Source organism: Schistocerca cancellata, chromosome 2 (genome assembly GCF_023864275.1).
Source record: "Schistocerca cancellata isolate TAMUIC-IGC-003103 chromosome 2, iqSchCanc2.1, whole genome shotgun sequence".
NCBI classification, from domain to species: Eukaryota; Metazoa; Arthropoda; class Insecta; order Orthoptera; family Acrididae; genus Schistocerca; species Schistocerca cancellata.
This window is the reverse complement of record NC_064627.1, coordinates 381,203,310-381,226,723: the sequence shown is the minus strand read 5'-3', so window position 1 is coordinate 381,226,723 and position 23,414 is coordinate 381,203,310. Positions and strand designations below refer to the sequence as shown.

General features: G+C 38.2%; 1 protein-coding gene across 4 annotated transcripts in view; it reads left to right on the top strand.

Moving 5' to 3' along the window:
• LOC126161782 (uncharacterized) overlaps positions 1–22,072 on the top strand; it is a 207,371-nt gene extending 185,299 nt beyond the window's left edge. For 3 of the 4 annotated variants that reach the window (XM_049917854.1, XM_049917855.1, XM_049917853.1), the window contains one exon: positions 20,055–22,072. In XM_049917854.1, the coding sequence (XP_049773811.1) occupies positions 20,055–20,744 (690 nt within the window). In that variant the 3' untranslated portion in view covers positions 20,745–22,072. Of the gene's footprint in view, positions 1–3,340; positions 3,411–20,054 lie in introns of all 4 variants that reach the window. The other variant, XR_007534954.1, reaches the window with a different exon arrangement.
• The last annotated feature ends 1,342 nt before the right edge of the window (positions 22,073–23,414 follow it).

The following is a 23,414-nucleotide window of genomic DNA, read 5'->3' as shown; positions in this document are numbered from 1 at the left end:
TTCTCATAGTTATATTCTCCTTATTCATTTATATTTGCTGTTTTTAATGTTTTTTCTTTCCTAAATTGCAACATCTTTCTGTGCTGATTGTTTTCTTGGTGCAACGGAGAATGAGATTCTGCTGGTGAGATGCAGTGTGTGCAGCTCTCACCGCTTACCGTGCTTCAGAGACATCAACTTCATTCTGGGCAGAGCAGCTTGCTCACCTTACCCACTCTCTCTCTCCTCCTCCTACTCCTTGATTTTATCTCTGTCTTTATTGTATCTTGCTTACAATCAGGCTTCCCATGATTTGACATTTATAGCCTTCTTCCAAGGGTTATTTCTAGTTTGATACATATATGATGGATGAGGGGGCTGATGAACTCGCAGTTCAGCCCCTTTAACTCCAACAACCAATCAACCAACCTTTCCTAACCTTCCCCAGTCTGACAATTTTTTTCTCTCTCTCTAATGGCTTGTCTTTGTCACTTATTGCTTGTCACTTTGTATCCTGACAACTACTAGATTCACTAATAATAGCTTTGTAAATTTGGTTAGTCACCAAAATTTTAATAATTTTATCCTGTTCTAAATCACGTTTACATGTGCTCTGCACGATTTTCACACAGCTACTGCAAAGTGACTTGACACCCAAACCAAATGGAGTCCATAGAGCTGACAGGTTATAGTTAGTATCTGTTCGCAGTGAAGGTAATGTGCGGAAATGATGTTAGTTAGTGAGAATATCATCACAGCTAGGAGTATATAAAGCCAAAGTGTTCCTTTCAGAAATCAGTTGTAGAAAAATGTTAATGTAGTTTTAAGTAACATCAAATGTAGCTTAGTTGCTAAAAGTTAATCATTTTTTAATATTTTCTATAAATAAATCAATGACGCAGCAGTATTTTGAACTGATTTAACCTTCAAGCAAATTGGTCTTTTCTTTTTCTTCACAGTGCAGTCATAGTTTCTATTGCTTCGGACCTGTATTCAGATTTTATACTCTCTGATGTACAAGATTCTGATCGTTGTAATTCAAAATACACTGCAGAATATTTTCTGTTGTTTTCAGTCATATATTTCCTTCTTGGTTGTGTTTGTTGGTGGTCTACATAATTTTCTGCACAATATGTAATCCCGAGAGGGCTCAACTACTTCTAGCTGGATACAGACTTCGCAGTCTCAGAGACTTGGAAGTTGACGAGATGCACACTTTTAACTCTCTGTGTTCTGTGGTGACCATTGTTGTGTAGAATGGTAGAACCTTATCTATAACAACTCCTCGTGGTGTGCGATTTACATTTTTATTACATGAGAATATTAATCATGGAAGCACAAGCTCCTCATTAATATTCCATTTCAGTCCTCTCTCTTAAGTAATTTCTTACAATAACAATTTATTCTACAAGAAAAATCTCAGATGATTACTCTTTGAAGCATGCAGCAGTTGTTGCCATCAGCCTGCACCTGTACTAACAGTAGCATATTCCCATATAGGGATATCACAAAAGTATAAAATCTCAGACGGACGAGAAAATTACTTGCACCATTAGTAATACACTATTTCAGTCATAAAACACCAAATATCATTAAATATACCACTTTCAATGTAGATGCAAAGAACAAAACATTTAACTTCAGTCAGTAAGCCTCCAGTAACTCATTTTTCATGTGAGAATCTGAAGGTCTTGTCTGTGGTTGCTAATTCAGCTACAATCCCAGACACTAGGCTTCGTGAGAAATTAGAGAGAACACCCTCATAAACTTTGAGCCAAAAGTGCTTTCAGGGCAGAATGTTGATCACTGAAGAAATTGTGAAACTATCCATAGTCGAAACAAGGGTTCTTGACTGACTTATAGATATTGCACTTTCTTGGTGGCGTTTGAACATAGACATAATGTTCTGCCTGACATTTAGTTTTGTGCTGCTGGGGCATTGTCAGGTGTAGATATCTGTTCAAATTATCTTACATTTACTGCATTTGAAAAATGATTACTTACGATGCTTTGAACCTGTAAATATATGAGAATAACTTAACTGTTTGAATAAATACTTCACAGAATTCTTGCAGCATCAGATAGGTCAACCTCAAGCTTTCGATGACAGGAGGTTAGATTTCAGTCGGCCAAATTGAAGTTTCCATGAAGTCGGCCAACTAAAATACATAGCAGTCTACTGAAGTCTAATCTCCTGATAATGATGGCAGAGGAAGTTCTCGAAAGCTCAAGATTGACAAATATGACATGGCAAGAACTCTGTGATACATTTATTCAAGTGTGTCAATTATCACAACACGTCATCCAAAATAAGAGACAACAAAGTTGTGCCAAATTGAGTCTGTAATTTCATTCATCGGATCAATTAGTGCTGTTTACTTTATTAGTAAGTCCATTAATTTATCAGATTAAGTTTTTCCTTCCTGTTGAAATACGTAGTAAATTAGTCTCAGATATCTGATTTATAATACCTTACCAATTTGTGATCTTAATCTCTGTGTTGTACAATTCTGTTTGAATTTCTACATATGTCACAACAAAAGGTTGGCCTCACAAGACAAAATTACAATCAAATAAAGGTAAAACTTAAGTTAGCCTACCTTATGACAACATGTACACATATGGACAGTAGTGAAACAAAGTCTAACTTTCAGAATATAATGTTCTTTTATATACAAAAAGAAGAGAATTATTATAAAGAGGATAGCTGCTACTCACCATATAGCAGAGACGCTGAGTCACAGATAGGCACAATAAAAAGACTGTCACACAATAAGCTTTCGGCCAACAAGTCCTTTGTCAAAAGCCTTGTTGGCCAAAACCTTATTGTGTGACAGTCATTTTGTTCCTATATGCGACTCAGCGTCTCTGCTATATGATGAGCAGCAGCTATCCTTTTCACAATATTGTTACTTCCCATCCTGGATTTTCCATTGTTTGAAAAGAAAAGACTTCAATTACCTACATTACCTTGTCCCACATTCCCGCTTAATCCCTTAACATTCCTGTTTGCCCCCAGCCCTTTCTTCTCTCTTGCCAGATTGTCATATGTAATGTGATTAACATACACTGTTTGCATTTTACTGGAACCCTCTATCGAAGCAGCTGGATGAGGTGGTGCATTGGTTAAGGCACTAGGCTCATGTTCAGGAAGAAGAGAGTTCCATTCCCCAAATGACCATCCTGAATTAAGTTTTCCATGGTTTCCATAAATAGTTTCAGCCCAGTGCCAGGATGCTTCCTTGGAAAAGGCTAAAGCCAATTTCCTTCCCAATCCTTCCAAACTGAGCTGGTGCTCTGTCTTTAATGCTCTCATTGTCGACAACATGTTAAACTCTAACCTACCTTCCTTCTATTGCAGTGGTTTTTCTAACTTCTTTTCCCGAGTATCGTCAGTGCAGTGCAGTGGATCGGAAGTATCATTTAGCATGGTAACTAATCATTCTTTATCCTGAAATTTAAGGAAGAAAATATGTTTAATTACTTGATATATTTTTGTTGAACTTCTGATCAAAATTTGTAGCTAAGCATATGCCCTTGAATTATTGTAAATTTACTACATATGAAAACTAGTACGCGGAAGATAATCTCTCACCATAAAAACTACAGCAATCCAGGACTTAAATTGTAGTGGTGATTTCAGCTCCCTCTCCCTGTGTGTGTGTGTGTGTGTGTGTGTGTGTGTGTGTGTGTGTGTTTTTGTACATGCCTCCGCACAGCCTACGTATACACACTGTTGCTGGTTGTGTGTGTGTGTGTGTGTGTGTGTGTGTGTGTGTGTGTGTGTGTGTGTGTGTGTTAGCTACAATTATATAAGGAGCAGTTAAAAAAGGTGGGCATCATTTAGTAAAACGTCTCTCTCAACACAGGAAGAGAACCCAATGAAATAAAGTGAAGAGATGGTGATGTCGGGGAAAAACTGGACAGAAGCCTAATATTGCATGTAGTACATAAAGATATTGTCAGTGAATCTGAATCAGATGAGATATTTTGCTTATTGGATGCATAGGGCCAACTTCTGTTGAGTACTCATAAACAAGTTGAAGATAGTGCCATACGGTTGCCTCAACTTTGTTGACAGGCATTGCCTTTCAAGGGATGCAGTTGTGTAGGTGCATATAGCATGTCATCTTTATATCTCTATGTAGAGGGAAGAGGGAAATTGGATGCATACAGAATGCTGAGAAAGTTAGTGTACAGTGGCAGCAGGTGACAACAAGAAAATGAGATGAGAATGCAATTAGTAACGGAAAGAGGTATCAGATGATGTGTATGATTTAGGGAGCAGGTGGAGAACTTGTCCACAAGAGTAGCAATCCTCTTAGTGGGAACACATGAACCAGTTGCAGGGAGGATCACAGGCAGTTCTATGAAGATAGGGTGTTTTTATAAAACACCAGGAAATTTTGTTAGACATTATCACTGTAAGTAAGTGTAATTCTTGTAACCAGTGTCTTCTAACTTTCAAACAGGTACATTGTACAGTTTTTTTATTGGTAGCTACCTTGTGTGGTGGGTGACATGTGGTTTTTTGAAATGGGTAAAAGTTAATATTGTGGTAAGTTTGAATCACTCTGTGAGGCTTTTCAGTTGGCACAACTGATAGTACACTGCCTGCAGAAGCCAGGTGTCTGTCAAGTATGATTTGTATAATACAGCCAACGGTTTGCAAACAAGATTTAACTTGTGACTCTTCAAGCTTTCCCAGCAGATATGTTGTAAATAGTCTTCACGGGTTTGCCACCGGATCATTTTGTGTGAATTTATTCCACAATATTTCCTCGAAGCAACTGTCAGACATCTTCAGATGGTTCAACCTTGCTAGTGTCTAGGTACGACTGATGGCATCCACACGTCGACGCCTCATTTCTAGAAAGCGCGCGAAGAAAGCGCAGGTACGAAAATCACGCATGTGCAATGATTTGCGGGTAGATGGTGCCATACTCGGACAGTCTCTCATGCACTTACTTACTTACTTTGTTGCCAAATATGTGACATCACTATTGGGACCTCTTGTAGGCAAGCGCGACCATCATATTCGAAACTCTGAAGATTTCGTAGGGCACCTGAAAACTCTTAGATTGCAGTTGTCGGATCTCATAGTAAGTTTCGATGTTGTGTCTTTGTAGCAACAAGTTTGAGGAGGACATAGTAGCATTATTTAAACACATGCTTACACTTCAACATACTTGTTATTTCATGACCAATGTTTTGAACAACTGGATGATGCCGCCATGGGAAGCCCTCTGTCTCCTGTGGTGGCCAATTATTTTATGGAGGACTTTGAAGAAGAAGAAGCACTACAGTCAGCCACTCTCAAACCCTTGTTTTGTGCAGTATGTGGATGATACATTTTTGGTGTGGCCACATGGGCTTGATACTCTGCCTACATTTCTTCAGCATCTGAATTCGCTCCATCCGAATATAAACTTCACAATGGAAGTGGAAAAACATGGTACTTTACTTTTTCTTGATGTTCTTGTATGAAGGATAGCAGATGGAACCTCGGGAAACAGCCTCTACAGCAAGCCAACGCATACAGAACTATATCTGCAGGCCACAAGCTGCCATCATCGTGGAAAATGCAATAGTACATTAGTTCATAGAGCACATGTGATATCTGATCCTGAAAGCCTGTCGAGTGAAATACATTTGAAGACAGTGTTCTGACAAAACTGTCACTTTGGCCTTATTGCCGTATTTTGGCCATGTTGTCAAGAATCGGAAGAGTCTTCAGAAGATATGGCATTAAGTGTGTTTCTCAACCATCTGCAAAACTGAGAAACCAGTTGGGTTCGGTTAAGGATGATCTTGGCCTGAAGAAATGTGGTGTGTACAAGATTCCTTCTCAATGTGGGGCGGCATATATAGGCCAGACATGTCGCACAGTACAAGAACGTTGCAATGAACATCAACGTCATACACACCTTCGTCAGTCGGAAAAGTCGGCAATTGAGGAACATTGTCTGAGTACAGGACATTGCATGATTTATGAAAAGACGGAAGTTTTATCCCCGGTATCATCCTTCTGGGTTTGCTTCATTAGGGAAGTGATACATATCCATACAGCCGATACTCTCATATACATGGATGTGGGATTTCAACTGAGCACAACCCGGAACCCTGGATTGGCTGCTAGTAAATCACGATGTGGAAATCAAGATTTTTCGATAACAGGTCCATCATAACATGGTCTAGTATGGTCTTTAGTGAATAATGTCTGGCCACACTGTTAGTTAACGCAACATATGGCGCACGTGAAGGAGAGCCCCTCTGTGATTTTCCACAGAGGGCATTTGAGTATGGCGCCATCTATTTGCTAATCATTGCGCAAGCGTGATTTCCGCCCCTGTGGATTCTTTGTGTGCATATTCTAGAAATGGGGCATTGACGTGTGGATACCATCAATCTTACCTAGCTACCAGTGAGGTTGAACCACCTGAAGAAGTTGAGACAGTTGCTCTGAGGAAATATTGCCGAATTTGCACAACGTGACCCGGTGGCAACCTGTGAAGACTATTTACAAGATTTAACTTGACCCTGTTTTGACACCAACTATGGGGGTCTGCGTCTGAAAAACCAAAATCAGTTAACATAAAGGAAAACCCAGAATAGATGGTTAATATACCAAAGAAATATTCTCACATTTAGTGACAGATGAAAACAGATTTACGAGCAAAATGCTCTCATCATATAGAGTAACTTCTTAAAATAATTTTTAAAACCATATAAATATTACAGGTATTGGAACTGACATAATAATGGTACTTGACAGGAAAAATTATAGCTATTTAATGTAGCACACAGTATGCCGCTAAAGGCAGTAAGAGGAAACAGGCGCAGAAGGTGGCATCAGACTAAGATGCTCAGAGGCAGAAGTTGCCACAATGTGGACACGAGCCATCCATTAACAATTGAAAAAAATCAGCTTGTTACATTAACAAATATATTTTAAAGAGGATGTAAGTGTTCATCTCACAAGTCAACAGCCAGTATTAGTATTTTAACCAGGACAGTGCAATAGCAGATATTCTATACATTTTTTGTGAAAATGAATTTTATGTAATTAATGAAAAGGAGAGAGAAAGATGGTATTTTAAGAGTCTGCTCTGAGGAAAATGAGGAGTCAGTTTTAGGTGTTCTATGTAAGGGCTTTACACCATTAAAGAAATGTTTATTAAGTAGCTGCAAATGTTTCAGAATGAAACTATCATTGAGAGAAAGACATTTGAAAATTAATTCTGTATGGATGTTAAGTCTGAAACCTTTTTCTTTTCACAGGATACCGAAGTCATGAAGTTCTTTAGGCTTATGGCCTGTAATTAATAAATGATCAGCAAAGAGCAAGTTATATCTGTATCTTTCTTTCCTAAGAGATGGTCTTTAAATCTAATAGCAGTTGCTTGTCCAGTCTGACCTATGCAGTAGGCTGGACATGTATCACAGCTTGTTACAGATGTGTGCATTCACTTTTATAGATATGTGAATTTTGTTAGGGAGAATGCACTAGTTTCAAATTATGAATAAGATTATTTATCAAACTATTATTAGTAGCAAATGGTACTTTACATCGTATTTGTTTTGGAGGAGATATTTAGTCCTGTAAGACACAGGCCCTTAAAGTAGTATAGAAGAGGTTTTTTTGTACCATTACGTTCATTATTAGGAGAAGTGTCACCAGTGGTGATTCTGTTATTGGTTTTATTTTTGAAAATATTGTTTGCTATGGTTGGTTGGTATCCATTATTGACAGCGATAGTTCTTCTCAAATTAATCTCAGCATTGAGATTATCATCAGATGAAGGAGTGGAAACAGCTCAGCGGATGGAAGAATGAAAAAAGAATTTTTTGTGAGAACAAGGGTGTGTCGAACAGGATGGATCTATTTGATCAGTGAAGGTTTCTTTGCAAAAAAGTTGAAAGAGTTTTTGTAGTCAACTATTGTCACTGTTGGATCAGAATAATTTAACTGATGAAATTCGTTTTCAAGTTCACATGTTAAAATAATTCTTTCTAGAAGTTTGTTAAAGAGTCGGAAGTGATGAGTGCCACTATTAGGTCCTCTGTAAGTAATCAAAATATGGCCCTCCATAAGTAATAAAAATGTCATCTACATATTTGTACTATGAAAGAATGCCTAGAGTAATGGCTGAAAATTTTGTAAAAAGATATTTGTTCTAAGGAATTGATTACCCATTGCAAGACTGTCAATTTACTGATACAGCTGTTCATTTAAATTGAAATAGTTATATTTGATTATAATTTAATTAATTCATGAAGTCAATAATCTGTTCATGAGAAATTTCAGTTTTACGAAGTTGCATATTTTTTCTACTATATCTAAAGTTGTTTGCACAGATACGTTTGTTTAGATTTTTCATATCGAATGATAGGATCTTGATATTTTGATCACAATGTAAGTCTTTTATTTTACTAACAAGATTTTGATTGTTGGAAATTGAATAATTATTTTGAAAGACAAGATTTTTTTTTTTTTTTAAACTTGATGTTGACAAACTTGGCTAGGTCATGATAAGCACTGTTCATCCTTTTCTATGTCGGGTGTATCGGATCATCTATTTTGTGGACTTGAAACTGAGAATGTAACTTTGGGGATTGAGGGTTCATATTAATCAGCTGTCTTTTATGAAGCAGTCTGAGTAGAAATTAAGCATCAGTACTAGCAGATCTAATTTCTCTTTGCAAAACTGGAGTGGGGTCCCCATGTAGCTCAAAAATATTGTTTTCCTCAAACAAGCTAAACAATACAAACAAACAATATTTTCAAAAATAGATACAAACCAACCACAATCGACAATATTTAAAAAACAAAAAACTATTTTTGGACCTGTATCTTACAGGATTTAGTGTCTTCTCCAAAACAAACACGATTGTAATGTAACTTTACTACTAATAATTGTATGAAAAATAACCTTATTCATAATTCGGAACCAGTGCATTCTCCCTTGCAAAATTATTAAGTACAGGGCACAAGCCTAAATAACTTCACGATGTCAGTGTCCTGCACACAGAAAAGGAAGACATTATACTTAATGTTCGTGAAGAATTAGTAATTTTGAAACACCTTTCTCTTAATGACAGTTTTCTTCTAAATGAACAGGTGCAGCTACTTAATAAAAATTTGTTTAATGGTGTAAAGCCCTTACTTAGAAATGCCTAAAACTGACTCTTCATTTTCCTCAGAGTAAGACTCTAAAATACCTCATTTCTCTCCTTTTCATTTATTACATTGTAATTCATTTTCACACAAAATGTAGAGAGTATCTGCTATCGCACTCTCCTGGTTAAAATTTTTATTTTATATAATACTGGCTATTTAAAATATTTTTGTTAACGTAAGCAGCTGATTTTTTTTTCAGTTGTTAATAGCAGGAGTGACTTACTTCATGTCCATATTGTGGCAACTTCTACCTGTGAGCGTCTTAGCTTGATGCCACCTTCAGCACCTGTTTCCTCTTACAGCCCTTAGTGACGTACAGTGTGGTATGTCATGTAGCTATAATTTTTACCGGCAAGTACCATTGTTATGTTAGTTCCAATACTTGTAATTTGTATACAATTTTAAGAATCTATTTTATATGATAAGAGCATTTTGCTAATTAATCTTTTTCATGTGTCGTTACATGCAATATAGTCACCTCATAAATTTGTTTGGTATAATAACCACCTATTCTTGGTTTCGCTCTATGTTAATGGCATTACAATCCTTACAGACAATTGATTTAGGTTTTCTGATGAAGACACCCATAGTTGGTGTCAAAACCTGGTCAAGTTAAATCTTAATTTGTGTGGTTGCTGGCTCAAAGCCATTTTTAAAATTGTGTCCATTAAGAGTCCCTGTGCAGTATGCTGTTACAATGTGTCAAAAAATATTATCATTGCGTATACTGCAATAAAGAGTTAAAATATGCTAAGTTTCGTGGTTATGAAACATTTTTGTTTAATATAAAGTGATCTGTGACTGATGCGCAATGAGATCAAGCAAATTAATGGAAACTCTGTACCAGCACTCGGAAACAATTAATAACAATGGATTATTTTCTGTGGTTGTAAGACAGTCACAGGCTTGGTATATTGTAGACGACCAACAAAGACTTTCCCAAGAAGAATTGGTCATTAACATTTATGATGATGTGATGGGAAGACTGTGAAGATCACTAATTTGAGGTGGTAGTGCTCTCATGGCAGGTTACATAATATCCTGGATGAAATTCAGACACCTGAAGGATCTAAATGCTCAGTAGGGGACACATTTATTGTCTTGAAAACAAAAGGTTGAGGAAAGTTATTTAAAAATCAAATTTGGAAGGTTGCCACATAATTCAAAGAATTCCGGCATTGTTCTATAATTTTAAATGGAATGTGGACCAATCACAACAACCTAGGGATGAAACTAACATGAAAAATGTGGGTGAAGAGAGTGAAAATGCACAAAAAAAGCACTGCCTGTGGGGGAAAAAATCCCACACCACCTGTTCTGACAACAAAACTATATGAGCTTGGTGTAAAAATAGTTCTCCACCAACCTTATTCTCCAAATTTGGCCCATTTCTGTTTTCAGATCTCGAAGTGGCACGGAAATGAATAGGTTGGTAATGTCAAAAATGAATACTATGTTTGATGTTCTTCACTTCCCGGATAGCTTTCGTATGAGGTATCCAAACATGTTTGCAACTGGCAGGATGGAGTGCATATTCCTGGCTACAGTCATGTATAGACACTGAAGTAATATTTCCAGTGATCTGTGGGAGTGTATTAAGACTGGTGCTCATTGTGGACGGTTTATATGACGAGTGATGATTCAAAATTGTGTTGAAGATATCGCAACAAACAGTTCAAATTTTTCAAAATACCACCCATGGGTGTCAGCACACTCATTGCAAGGTACCCTGCGACTCATTTTCTGGAATGTTCTTAAAACAGCAGCTTGAAGACTTTTTGATATCTGTTATGACCTCATGGTGTTGACCTTTGAAGGCTCTCTTCACTCAGAGAATAGGAAAAATGCCACCAGGGCCACATCTGGACTGTAGGTTGGCTGGGGGAAGCACTGCGATGCCATTCTGGGGCAGATGATCACTGATCATGAAGTGGGTGTCGCTTGGTGCATTGCCAAGATGCAGCTCAAATTGGCAGCAATGATTGGACCCTCTTTCTTGATCGTTCCCTTCAATCTTTACACCACTTCCACCTGAAAGCACCTGTAACGACCTCTCCCTCAGGCACAAATTCATGGTGTCAAAGACATTGAGCTCTTTTGACCTGCTGATTCAAGGCGCCCCCCCCCCCCCCCACACACACACACACACACACACGCTCACCCCCCCCCCCCCCCCCCTCTCTCTCTCTCTCTGCCAATAGTGTGGCTGCAACGGTTCTACACGCCAGAAATGAAACAGCTACCAGAACAGTAAAGTAGAAGACTGTGGTTCTCTGATTTCATTTCCCAGGGAGGATATGGACAGTGTCGTTTGTCAGGTAAAGGGCATTATCCTTTGTTGATCACCTTGCACAAGGTAAAGCAGTAATGGGTGGCATTAATTCTTATCACTTCAGGCAGGGGGGTTACCTTCGTAGTCTCAGATGTTATTGAATTTAGCATATGTTAAAATTCAGGAGTAAGAAAGAAACACGTATTTTTTTGTTTTCTCTTAAAATAATTCCTGTCCTGAGATACAGGCATCCAAAATGACATTGCGAACACAATTTTGAAGATGCGAATTTTGGAAAAAAATTTAAAATGCTGTATCTCTGTAACAGTTCTAGTTCTTTTGTTAGGTTTTTTTGGAAAGATAATTGCTTTATGATTACAATGGTTTCCTCCATTTCGACATATCTGTCAAAGATCTTTTACTGTCACCTTCTGAATTTTTTGTAATTTACAGGAAAATTTTTTTTTTCAAAAATGCCAGTCCAGAAAAGTTAGATTTTTTTCTGTTGATTTGTAGTACTATATTCTCTGTAAAGGAGGGTTTCCACTTTTAAGCTGGACAGGTTTTATTTTTAAAAATTAATTTTTTTTAACTTTCAATGGTAATGTATGTCTTCACTGAAGTTGTTTCTTACTAATTTCTTTGTTACAATGTCTATTTTATTGTCTTTGTTGCAGTTATTTCTTTTCACTTTCATTGTTGCAGTTATTTCTTACACTTTGTTGTGGTTTTTGTCAGTTTCTTTGTCGTGGTTGTTCATTGCTGGTTTCTGTATTGTAGTTGTTCAGTGCTAATTTGTTTACTAAAGAGGTTTCTAAGAAATCTGATACTGTCCAGTGAGTTCTGTTGTGTGGTGAGGAATTTGCCAGTTGACACAGTTGCAGTGTGTTTTGTGAAAGGGACTGTTTGAAATGTCTTCTGATTGGGGCCACAGGAGAGTGAAGTGTGCTGACTATTTGCACATCCATAAAAGAGTAATATATAAAACAAACAAAAAAAAGCAGACTTTGTTCAGGTTGGGAATAAGTGTTCTCATTTGAAGACTCTGTTTCAAAGTGAAGATGTTTCCAGTGACGACTTTTTGTGTTCTAAATCTTTTGACAGAATAGCAACAATGATAGTATCTGAACAAGGTGAAGCATCCCATGATGCAGATGATGCAGATTTTGCATCAATAGAGGAGGAATTAAATACCGTGAATCAGTCAACTATGCAGGCAGGTGTTGGGAGCTGTTAAGAAACCATGGTCAGTGAAGTCAAGGTCATAAGCTCTATGCATCAAGAAAATGCAGAGAAATTACTAAATCTATGGATGAATACACTACAGCAAAACTGACCACACTCTTCACAGTAGAAATCCCATCTTCAGAAGAAAATGAATCAAAACACTCTTGCAACTGTTGCCAGGAATTTTTCACAAATATCAATTCAGCTGTCGAATATTGTCCATCCTACAGTAAAAATGTGCAAGTTTTAACTACACTCCTGGAAATGGAAAAAAGAACACATTGACACCGGTGTGTCAGACCCACCATACTTGCTCCGGACACTGCGAGAGGGCTGTACAAGCAATGATCACACGCACGGCACAGCGGACACACCAGGAACCGCGGTGTTGGCCATCGAATGGCGCTAGCTGCGCAGCATTTGTGCACCGCCGCCGTCAGTGTCAGCCAGTTTGCCGTGGCATACGGAGCTCCATCGCAGTCTTTAACACTGGTAGCTTGCCGCGACAGCGTGGACGTGAACCGTATGTGCAGTTGACAGACTTTGAGCGAGGGCGTATAGTGGGCATGCGGGAGGCCGGGTGGACGTACCGCCGAATTGCTCAACACGTGGGGCGTGAGGTCTCCACAGTACATCGATGTTGTCGCCAGTGGTCAGCGGAAGGTGCACGTGCCCGTCGATCTGGGACCAGACCGCAGCGACGCACGGATGCACGCCAAGACCGTAGGATCCTACGCAGTGCCGTAGGGGACCACACCGCCACTTCCCAGCAAATTAGGGACACTGTTGCTCCTGGGGTATCGGCGAGGACCATTCGCAACCGTCTCCATGAAGCTGGGCTACGGTCCCGCACACCGTTAGGCCGTCTTCTGCTCACGCCCCAACATCGTGCAGCCCGCCTCCAGTGGTGTCGCGACAGGCGTGAATGGAGGGACGAATGGAGACGTGTCGTCTTCAGCGATGAGAGTCGCTTCTGCATTGGTGCCAATGATGGTCGTATGCGTGTTTGGTGCCGTGCAGGTGAGCGCCACAATCAGGACTGCATACGACCGAGGCACACAGGGCCAACACCCGGCATCATGGTGTGGGGAGCGATCTCCTACACTGGCCGTACACCACTGGTGATCGTCGAGGGGACACTGAATAGTGCACGGTACATCCAAACCGTCATCGAACCCATCATTCTACCATTCCTAGACCGGCAAGGGAACTTGCTGTTCCAACAGGACAATGCACGTCCGCATGTATCCCGTGCCACCCAACGTGCTCTAGAAGGTGTAAGTCAACTACCCTGGCCAGCAAGATCTCCGGATCTGTCCCCCATTGAGCATGTTTGGGACTGGATGAAGCGTCGTCTCACGCGGTCTGCACGTCCAGCACGAACGCTGGTCCAACTGAGGCGCCAGGTGGAAATGGCATGGCAAGCCATTCCACAGGACTACATCCAGCATCTCTACGATCGTCTCCATGGGAGAATAGCAGCCTGCATTGCTGCGAAAGGTGGATATACACTGTACTAGTGCCGACATTGTGCATGCTCTGTTGCCTGTGTCTATGTGCCTGTGGTTCTGTCAGTGTGATCATGTGATGTATCTGACCCCAGGAATGTGTCAATAAAGTTTCCCCTTCCTGGGACAATGAATTCACGGTGTTCTTATTTCAATTTCCAGGAGTGTATAATTCCAGAGACATTTTCAAAGAAAACAATTTTGAACCATGTTCCATCAGTATCAAAGTACATTGTAGACAAATCAAGAAATGTGAGGTCTGTAAAAGGAGTCTGTGGAAGACCAGATCCCTATTATGGTCATCCTTTAGAAGCAGCTCAAGTTCAAATAGTGCTGTCATTTTATCTGGAAGATAAATGGGACTGTTTTTGCCAGAGTTCCAACTAAAAAGACACAATTACTGTAACAGTTGAAGGTCAAAAAGTTGTGAAAGTGGAGAGATACATGACTTGCAATATTAAAGAAACTTATGCAGTTTGTAATAGCAATTATAGAACTTAACATATTGGAAGATCCAAAGTTTATGCACTATGACCTAAGTGGATAGTTCCACACCCTCCTAGGGATGTCCGTTTATGTGTGTACTGCGCAAATTTTGAACTTTGTGTGGTAACTTTGAAGAACTTACTGGAACACGTAACATATGACACCTTAGTTGGGCATGTGAAGTCATTAGTAGCCTGTGACTTTATGCGAGAGACTTGTTTGTTTCAAGAATGTGGTGACTGCCATGGAAAGGGATGACTGTCTTTACAGACACTTGGCCTGGAATATGTAGCAGATAACTCTGCAGAAATCACATATGCAACATGGGAGGAAAATAAACTAATTAAGAAAACTGTTGTCTTTGACATTTTCATTGGTGAACTTGGTAAATCGTCACTGAAAGCAGTAACACACCAGCATCTGAAGAAATTGAAACAACAACACATTGCAGAAGTGAAGGGGTATGTACAGGCTGAAGAACTATGTTCATTGCTACACTGTGATTTTGCTGACTGGTCTGTAATTCTCCTACAAGAAGTACAAGGTATCAATGGAGTAATGACCAGATTTCAATTTTTACAGGAGTGACACACAAGGGTGGATCAAATATAAATGGGATTTCATTTTTTATTTAAATTCATTTATTGAAAAACTCAAGGCAATTATAATTTATTCTTCCACATAGTCTCCTTTGGAAATGCATTTGTTCCAGTGAATGGGCAGCTTTTGATGCCCTCATCATAAAAAGAACTGGTTCATGTTACCAGCCAGTTGCACATGAAGTCTTCCACACTCTCGTCATCTTCAAATCATTGTCCTCTTAGAGCTTCTTTAAGCAGTCCGAATAAATGGAAATCACAGGGCAATAAGTCTGGGCTGTAAGAAGGATGATCAAGTGTAATCTAGTACAATTCCTGTAGCTTGGAGACAGTTAGAGCTGCAGTATGGGGTTGCACATTGTCGTGGAGGAGGATGACCGGTTGAATTGATTGGTCTCATCTTTTGCGGTGATGTGCAACTCTCGCCTTGTTCAATAATTCGCAGTAGTAAGCAGCATTGATTGTGCGTCACTCATGCAAAAAATCAATTAGCAAAATGCCTTGCTGATTGGGGGAGGGGGGGGGGGTTGAAAAAACCTTGCCAGCTGACAGTTGAGTCGTGGCTTTCAATGGTGCTGCCTCCCCTTTCCTCCACCATTCCCTACTGGCTTGTTTGGATTTTCGAGTGTAGTGGTGAACCCATGTTTCATCACCTCCTTCCGCAAACCTTGCTGTAAGCCTCCGACAGTCCTCCAAACGTCTCAACTTCAATCTTCGGTCAAAAGTTTAGGGGCCCACCTGGAACACACTTTACGGAACTCTAGGTCATTTATGATGATTGCTTTACAGCTCCCATAACTGATTCCGACTTTTTGGGCAATTTCTGACACTATCACTCGTCGATCGTTATCAATATTATCTTTAACCGCACGAATGTTTTTGTCTGTAATGCTGATCTGAGGACGTTCTTGTCCTTCCTTGAACTTTTTATGCCAGGCAAACACACGCCTCCTTGATAATGCACTGAACTGTGCAGTCAATCTTGGGCAAATTCCTGCCGCTGTAATTCCTTCACAAGCAAGAAATTTGATAATTATGCATTCCACAATGGAGGGATGCACCAATTGCTCAGATATCGTGCGCATTACTGACGAAACGGCGGGAAATATCTAACAGCACACTCTCCTCACTTTTAACGGTCCGCCTAAACTTAGCAGAAGTGTGGGGCCAGTCCTACCAAATGTTGATGTTCAGAAACAAAAATCCCTTTTATATTTGCCCCCCCCCCCCCCCCCCTTGTATTTTCAAAACAAGACCACAAGTGTAGCAGATATAAGTGATAACTTAAGACATGACTCAGCACATGCTTTGCTAGCAATGCACAAAAGTCTTCAACTGCAAACGGGCCGAGCAGACCATCATCATTCCTTATGTTTGAACTGAGTCTGTCGCTTGTGCTGACTGACTGGGTATACAGTGCTACTGGTCACGGGAAGGAGCCTTGTGATGGTGTAGGAGGCCTGCTGAAGCACCACGCTACAAAACATAATCTTTCCATACCATATAAAACTGCAATTCAGAATGCTGAGGATTTTATGAGATTAGTGAAATCTTACACATCCACAGCCCTCATTCTTTTGTCGAAAGAGGAAATCGAAGAATTCTGTGAGCAGAAAAAGGAATGGTCCAAACTAACTACTCCTGTGAAAGGAATTCAGAAGACACATTTTTGGACTCAGTGATGGGCGAACTCATATTACACACACTTTAAAGAGCAAGTAAGGAGAAATTTCATTTGTTCGGCCATCACCTCGGAAACAGCAGGATAATATTCAGATTCACAACCGGAGAAGGGGGATGTTTGTGGCATGTGTGTGTGACTGTGACTGGTGGATTGTAGTGATTGTAGTAAACTTTATGCTACGACGTGGACCAGCTGCTGGATATAGGTTTCCAGCTCAAGCATAGCAACAATGCCATCAGTGCTCACTTCCTGTTCACAATGTTTTGAAGTTTGTAAGTGCTCCAGTTCCTATTGGTTCAACAGGAAGGCATCACTCTATATCAAAGGAAGATACTGATGCAGTGGAAGAAATTTTTAATTCATTAACTGGCTACTTTCAGTACAAAACAGAGTGCACAGAAATTGTATAAATTGAAACCTTTTAAAGCTTTGGAACTTTCACATACATTTTGGAACCATTTAAAATACTTGAAAACTGACACTCTTACTCAACTTTCAAAACTAAAATTTTGTTAAATAAGGCTATGTTTTGCTTTTTATGAGCCTGTTATGTGATAAAGTGGTAATAAAACAGCTATGGCCAAAATTTCAGTTATCTATAAAACCTGTTCAACCTAAAAGTGGAAGCTCTCCTTTTCAGGGAATGTAGAACTATATGGTACTAATCAACAGAAAAAAAATCAATGTTATGGATTGGCATTTTTGAAGGAAAAAAATCCATAAATTATAAAAAAAAAAGTTAAGAACACTGTAGTAAAAGAGCTTTGACAGAAAAGTCCAAATGGAGAATATCTTTGTAATCATAAAGCAATTATCTTGCAAATAAAAAAAACTAACAAAATATCTACAACTGTTCCAGAGATACAGCATTTTAAATTTTTTTCCAAAATTCATATCTTCACAACGGTATGCGCAGTGTTATCTTTGCAGGGCTGTATCTTGGAGCAGAAACTTTTTTTGGAGAAAACAAAAAAAGTACGGGTTCCTTACTTAGTCCTTCATTTTAACATATGCTAAATTCAATAACATCCGAGACTATTAAGGTAAGGTTTTTTTCTTAGCTTGCCTGAATTGATAAGCCGAGTGAATACTTTGCAATAGTTGTGGACCAACACCATGCAAGAATACATGAGGTTTATGCTGGATTGGGGGAGGGGCAGGGGGTGAAGGAAACAGATTAATCTTCATCCAGACATAACACCTGTCCACCAAAGTAGTTTTACAATGGGGTACCTCAAGAATTTGAAGTAAAATTTGTTGGAATTTTTATGCTGTTACCAGACTAAGCCACCTCTGACTCTCACAACTGATGGAAATGGGAATAAAAGTACATATGGGTGTAAACGTGTTAGCTAGTATTTGAAGGGCACAGGCAGAATACACCCATATTACCTTTTAAAAACAACTAATAATTTCAAACCTGAAATTTGGCAAAATAAAAAGTCTGTAGTGTAACAACAGATCTTATGAAAATAACAATATTAATAGTTTCATGCATTGCAATGTCGGGACAGACAGCACATTATTTGGATACTGATGCTAGTCTGTCAAGGTAGGTTGACTTATTCTAAAAAGTCCCTTCTCCTCAGCAACCTTTAAATTGCTTAAAAATTGTCTTGCATTTGGAGATTACTTTAATTAATTTAAGGAATACATTAAGTAATTAATTATCATTCTCTTTACACACACACACACACACACACACACACACACACACACACACACACACAGAGAGAGAGAGAGAGAGAGAGAGAGAGAGAGAGAGAGAGAGAGAGAGAGAGCGCAATACCCCTATTTCCATGCTAATATAACAAATTAAATATTCCCTGCCCACTATCCTCATATCCTCGCTCTGTATAAGGTGCCATTTCCTTTTTGAACTTATGTCATTTCATCACTGTCTTGTTCAATAATTTTCTAAGTGCCGCATCATACTGTATATTTAACCACAAGAACCATTATTCCTTTCATGCAAAAACATCTTTTTCCTTTGAAGTGCATATCATACTTGTGTGAAAGGAAAGCTGGTTTTGTTGGCTATCTCAAGAATGTTTAAGTTATAAGTGAAATTAATTTTGCCATCGGAGTCTTTAAATTAGTTTACAATATATTTATGTGTTTGGTAACACAGTGGAACATAAATTTTATTCAGGTTGCTTCAGTAGCAAGCATTTCATAACATGGCATTGTATTTCATAACATGACTTTGTTGAGGTTTTCGTGGCAGCTTCTTGATGTGCTGTTTGTTATCTGTATTTTGTAACTCATCTTTATTCATTTGTTACTCTGACATATCATTAGCATGTAGGTGTGGCATTTTCAAAAGTCATCTTACATTATTGCTGGCTTGAGGTTATATCTTCCCATGAATGCATTGTTGGTATGCTTTGCAGCTTCTTCCATCCTACTAATTTTTACTGTAGCCACTTGTGCTTACAAGATGTTGTGAAAAAAAACTGTCAATAAATACCAGAGAAAATATAAACAAGCAGCACATCATAACACCTTTAATACTTGAGTTATTTTAGCTGTACTTGGAGGAACATGCTTTGTTTCTAGAGCAATTTTAAAACAATTTTGTTTTACATGGCAAATATAAATCCATATTACAGTAATGGTGCTAAATGTTGCAAAACATTGAATTGTGCACTATAATTTACTTTTGACTGCCAAACACTTAACTTGTAACAGACTGCCAGTGATGAAACAGGTGACTAATCATAATCAACTAATTTTGCAGGCCATCAGTTTAGGAAATAAATTCTAAATTACAATTAGATGTGATTCTGTATCAAGTACCAAGAGTCAACAATTATTAAGCACACTGCCTATAACATACACAGATGTAACCAACATATTTTCTGTGGCCCTTATTGGGTTAGTGTAGCACCCACTACATCTGTCTTATACTACTGATGATATCTACTCCATGATTTAAAACCTATGGAATAACTGAATTGCAGTGGTGTTTCCACTCTCCCATTCATTAGTTTTTCTTTTTTACTCTTTTGTACAGTTTAGTTTGTCTGAACAAAATTTATATCAAATAGCATGTCCACACTTTTAAAAAGAAAAAAAAAATAGTATGAATAATTCTTTTCTGTTGTAATTATTACAGATAGTGGAAAGTCCTGGACCACAAGTTGGACATGTTGGTCAATACATTTTAGTACAGAGAGCAGGTGTGGATCAGCAGCAACATGATACAACACATGTAATGCTGAACAGAAAGAATGCTCCTCCACGTGCATCAAGTGCGCCACCATCCAATAACCAGAATCAAATTGGTGCATGTGGTATTGTTAGACCAGGAAGCAGTGGTGGCAGTACTACTACTGCTGGTGGAGGTATAGGCAGAGGCCGCCCAGCCAGTGTTGATGTGGATCAGCAAAATGGACCATCATCTGAATACTTGGGTAACAATTACAGTGAACAACAATTTATGGTACACTGTCCAAACCCAGCTATGCAACCTGTCACTAGAAGAGAGAGGATGCAAGATAATCCTAATTTAGCCTATGGTGATGTAGCATCAGACGGTATGTTGCAGAGTTATACCATAGTACCCAGCAATGGGGAAAATATGGCATATCCTATAGTTGGACAATCTCAGATTGTGTTACAGGGTGGTGTTAGGGCCCATGTTTCTAAGCAGACACACAATAATCACGTTTCTATGAACAGAAGTGACACATCTCCGTGTGCTTGCAATTTGAAAGCTATGATAATATGTAAGAAATGTGGAGCCTTTTGCCACGATGACTGCATAGGACCATCACGCCTGTGTGGAACTTGTGTTATTCGATGAATGATGTGAAATGTGGCAAGCTTATCTGTTTTTGTGAGAGATTTTTTTGCAATGAACAAAAATTGCTATAGCCTACTGAGTTACTCCTGTGACACATATGCACACTTGTGAGAGTGGGTTGAAAATTTTTTCACGACTGATTTATGTGTAATGTACTTAAGTCCTGTGAAAGAGTGTTCATTATACAAATATACACATTTGTATTGTTGAGAGGGAAGTAGCATTGTACTTTGTGTTTGTCTTCCATTTCTGTATTTCACTATCATTCTTTTACTGTATATTCTTCTGTCTCACCTGCAAAATGGCTTTCAATGGGTAATTCCTTTAATGATGTTAAGAGGGTAAATACATTTTTACAATGTGATGATGGTAAAAATGTTTTAGAGGTTTTATATGCACATACTTTGTTGCCAGCTAAAATAAAATTTTGATTGTAATTTAGTGTTCTTTGTTTAACTGCTGAGTCTTATATGAAATTGACATGTTTTAGCTTTATATATTTTTTATCTAGTTCTTTTACCATTAATTCTTTTGCTACATTTATTGTAATATTTGTATAATATTTGCTCTCTATTTGAAGTACTTTCCTGAATTTTGTAGTAATTTATTATGCATTTTTAAAAGTATTTATTGTGTTGTATACACATACAATGTTAATTGTTAATATTTCTCAGAAAATGTAATTTTAGTTGTAACTTGTCAGAACATGAAAGTTCATTTTCTCATATCCTTTACTATGTTCACTATTGTCATTGCTATTGTACAATCACCATTCTTATGTGTAGTCATGTCCTGTAATGATTTTGTTATGACACATTGTTAAAATAGTCCTGCAACTGTTTTACTGTTTGGAGATGCAGTTTATGAATTTTGTCTGCATAACAGTTTGTTATTTATTTATTTTATGCACACACCTTCTAATGTTTGTTTTCAAGTATGCTGTTTAAATGTTAAAAGATAGTAGAGTGGGAATAAATGATGTGACTTGTGTAGAAAACAGAATTCAAAAGCAATGAGTGATGCATATGCAACTCAAGTTGCTGTTACAAAAGACTGTAATGTTTATTAAAAACTATTCTTGTATTCTATATTTTGTTGAAACATTTGCTTTCAGTGAAAGTGAAAAAAAAAAGCAGTTACAGATGTTCGCTTAACATAGTCACAGAAAAAACTGGAAGTCAGGAAGTTATTGCAGCTTGAAGCTGTTGTTCTGGAACCTGGTGTGACAACTAACAGCATACTGCATAATGATACACAAAATGTGACATGTATCAGTCATATATTACTGACTGTAAGATGATTTTGAAACAAAAGGTGCATGACTCTTATTTGTGTTTTGTTCTTGTAAGCTATTAAATGGGTATAGTGTTGAAAGAATCTTGGAAATATGTGGAAGCCATCAGCCTGTGCCCTTCTGTGTCACTGTCTGTGTGGATAGTACTATTTTTTGCAGAGGTTACCATGGATTACACTTCATATAGACTGGTCATGAAATAGTGTCTTTCTTGCATGCTAAATTCTGTGCTTTAACAGATACACTTTTTTCCTACCTCTGCGACTTTAAAACAGTGAAATTTGGAAATATTTTGTTGACAGATTTTTAATCAGTGGCTTTCCATTTTTCCCTTGTTTTATTCCAAAATTCTTTTACACAGGCCCATTTTCTCTTTTTCCACCCCACTCCATCTCCCAGCAGTTAAAGATTTGATCTGAGTCAGAGCTCATCTTCCCTTGCAGTTTTTTATAACTCTGCAGTTCAAGATTAAAGTTGTTTTATAATAAGTATGAATGGGTATTACAGCCTCAGTATGTGTGTGTGATATTTTTGTGCTTACTCCAGTAGAGGTGGTACATAGGCTGAGACACTCAACTGTTATTTATATTTAGTATTGCCATGATTATCTGAAATTACTGAAAGTTCTTTAAAATGGGTCAGTTTCCAATATCCTCCTCCATTTATGTCTAACATAAATTGTGCTCAGTCTGTAATACCTTGACAACAAGATGTTAAAACCTTAACTATTCTTTATCTACATACATGTAGGAAGTGGGGCGATCGGTTCTTTGACTTCATCAAACAATGTGACAAAGTAACTTGTCATGATATGATATATGTTGTATCTATTATGCACACATTAAATGAATTTTAAATTTTCAAAAAAGAGAAAAAAGATTGCAGTTAGATAAGAACAGACACTACAGGTGAGATTTCCTTGCATCAGTGGACAGAATGAAGTAAAGGCAATAAAGTAAAGCCCCAAGTACCTGACAGAGCACCATACAGTTTTCAGATCATAATTTGATGTAGTGTGGTGTCAATGATGCTAGAAGAGTAATCCACTCTCTCTACACAAAACATAACTGCATTGAAGAATGATACAAATGACCAAAATCAGGAAAAATATAACCCAGGGTTACTCATCACTGGTGACATTTGTGTACAGAAAAAGAAATGAGAGGAGTGAAGGATTATCTTAATTCTTTCAGACCTTCTGTCTACAATTGTGTACATTGACTTTTACTATGCCTCAGCCACAACAGAAGTATTTTTTCCCAGTGGAAACCTGAGGTATACATTTGCGAATGTTCAACTTTTCCATCATACACAAGTGCTGCAAACTACTGGCCATTACTATGAAACTGTGAGCAAGTCAGTGTAGCAGAGCAAGC